We start from the raw sequence: 1,600 nt of genomic DNA on the forward strand, positions 1-1,600 counted from the left end.
TAACCATACCATGTGTGGTGATGTAATCAAAGGATTCCAGGGCCTCCGAAGTATTCCTGTATATGTTTGGTGACAAAAGATGCACAAGGTGATTGTCCACCCACCTATAACACAGAGATACACTATCAGCCTCAGGTCTGTAATGTCAAAAATCAGTAACTAAAGTATAAAATGACCATACTTGCGCCACTTAGTCTCTTCATCGTCTTCAGACTTGGAAATTTCAGGGTGCATCTTCTGGAATAGGCCATCGATTATCGCTGCACCAAACAACCAAAGATTACTCAACTAAACTAATACTCATCTAATTCGGAAAGGAGAACAGAGGTTCGAGACAGAACATGGAACAAACCTGAAGAATCAACCATTTGTTCACCATCTACCGTAAGAATAGGCACCTTCTTATAATCAGACCATTTGATTTCTTTCTTACTGATGGGATTCACTTCAACAATCTTGTACGGAATCTCGTTAAAATCCAAGAACGCTACAGAAGGTGAACAGTCGTCCAACCAGCAAAGTAAAGACATAAGCTAGCCATTTCTATCTTACTAAAACACAAACAACAAGAACCAACTTGAATCCAAACCACCACTCGCTATGTTCAAGCTCTAACCATGATTGAATCATGAAATTTCAATGTTCAAAAATTCTGATCAGATCCAGAAATTTTGAGAGGTGAAATATACCTTTAACCTTGTTACAGAAAGGGCAAGCCTCGTACTGATACAGAACAACTTCTTTAGGATTAAACTTGTGAGCCATTTCCTTAGCGTGAACTTCCTGACCAAGAGACGATGCGGCGGCGGCAGAGAAGAACACAATCCCAGCGAATCCGCCGGAAAAAGAAGGAGATGAAATCTCCGGAACACCACCGAATCTTCGGGTGATAGGTTCGGAGGACGAGATTGTTGTAATCGCCATGGATTGAGCGAGCCGTGGATGGATGGCGACGGAGGATGAGATTGTTCGCGCAGCAAGTCCAGTGAATCTCCTCATAGCTTAGTGTGGATCTGTGATTGAGATCTGGATCTCGAGATTTTTGGTAGTTTCGTTCTGTTTTTCAAGGCGTTTTCTTTTGTTTATTCAACGAAAGGGTTCTTAGGGTTTAAGCTGTGTCCACGATTACTACTTACACTTCCAGAGCCTTTTAGATTATTCGTATATATATATATAAATAAAATATATTTTTTTTAGTACTATTTTGCAGGACACTTCCCTATCTAAATACCATAGTAAAAATATATTTTTATACATGTATAAGATACAGTATATATATTTGATGAATGTAAAATTATACTAAAAAAAAAATCTGTTTTTACAAGAATACATGCTTCGCACTACAAAAAAAAGTTGTACTACATCACTTTTTTATATATTTGCATCATGTATAATTGATGCAAATAAGTTTTACATCATTTGTATAAGTGATTTATGATTTGGTGATACAAATATTTTGCATCAGTTTAAAAAATATTTGCATCAATTATTGTTATAGATGTTAATATGTATCACTTGTAAAAAAATGATGTTAAGTTTTGAATCATTTCTTATAAATGTTGTTAAATTTGTATCAATTAATATAAGTGATATTACAATT

At 35.8% G+C, this 1,600-nt stretch overlaps 1 protein-coding gene across 2 annotated transcripts in view; it reads right to left on the reverse strand.

Annotated features, from left to right (window-relative positions):
• Positions 1-1,142, reverse strand: part of LOC104773196 (prostaglandin E synthase 2-like) — a 2,036-nt gene extending 894 nt beyond the window's left edge. For both annotated transcript variants that reach the window (XM_010497773.1, XM_010497772.1), the window contains exons 1-4: positions 690-1,142; positions 353-487; positions 182-260; positions 10-104 (exon numbers count right to left, since the gene is read on the reverse strand). In XM_010497773.1, coding sequence (XP_010496075.1) covers positions 10-104; positions 182-260; positions 353-487; positions 690-999 — 619 coding nt within the window. In that variant the 5' untranslated portion in view covers positions 1,000-1,142. The remainder of the gene's footprint in view (positions 1-9; positions 105-181; positions 261-352; positions 488-689) is intronic.
• Positions 1,143-1,600: the final 458 nt, after the last annotated feature.

This window comes from Camelina sativa, unplaced genomic scaffold (genome assembly GCF_000633955.1).
Source record: "Camelina sativa cultivar DH55 unplaced genomic scaffold, Cs unpScaffold00486, whole genome shotgun sequence".
Taxonomy (NCBI): Eukaryota; Viridiplantae; Streptophyta; class Magnoliopsida; order Brassicales; family Brassicaceae; genus Camelina; species Camelina sativa.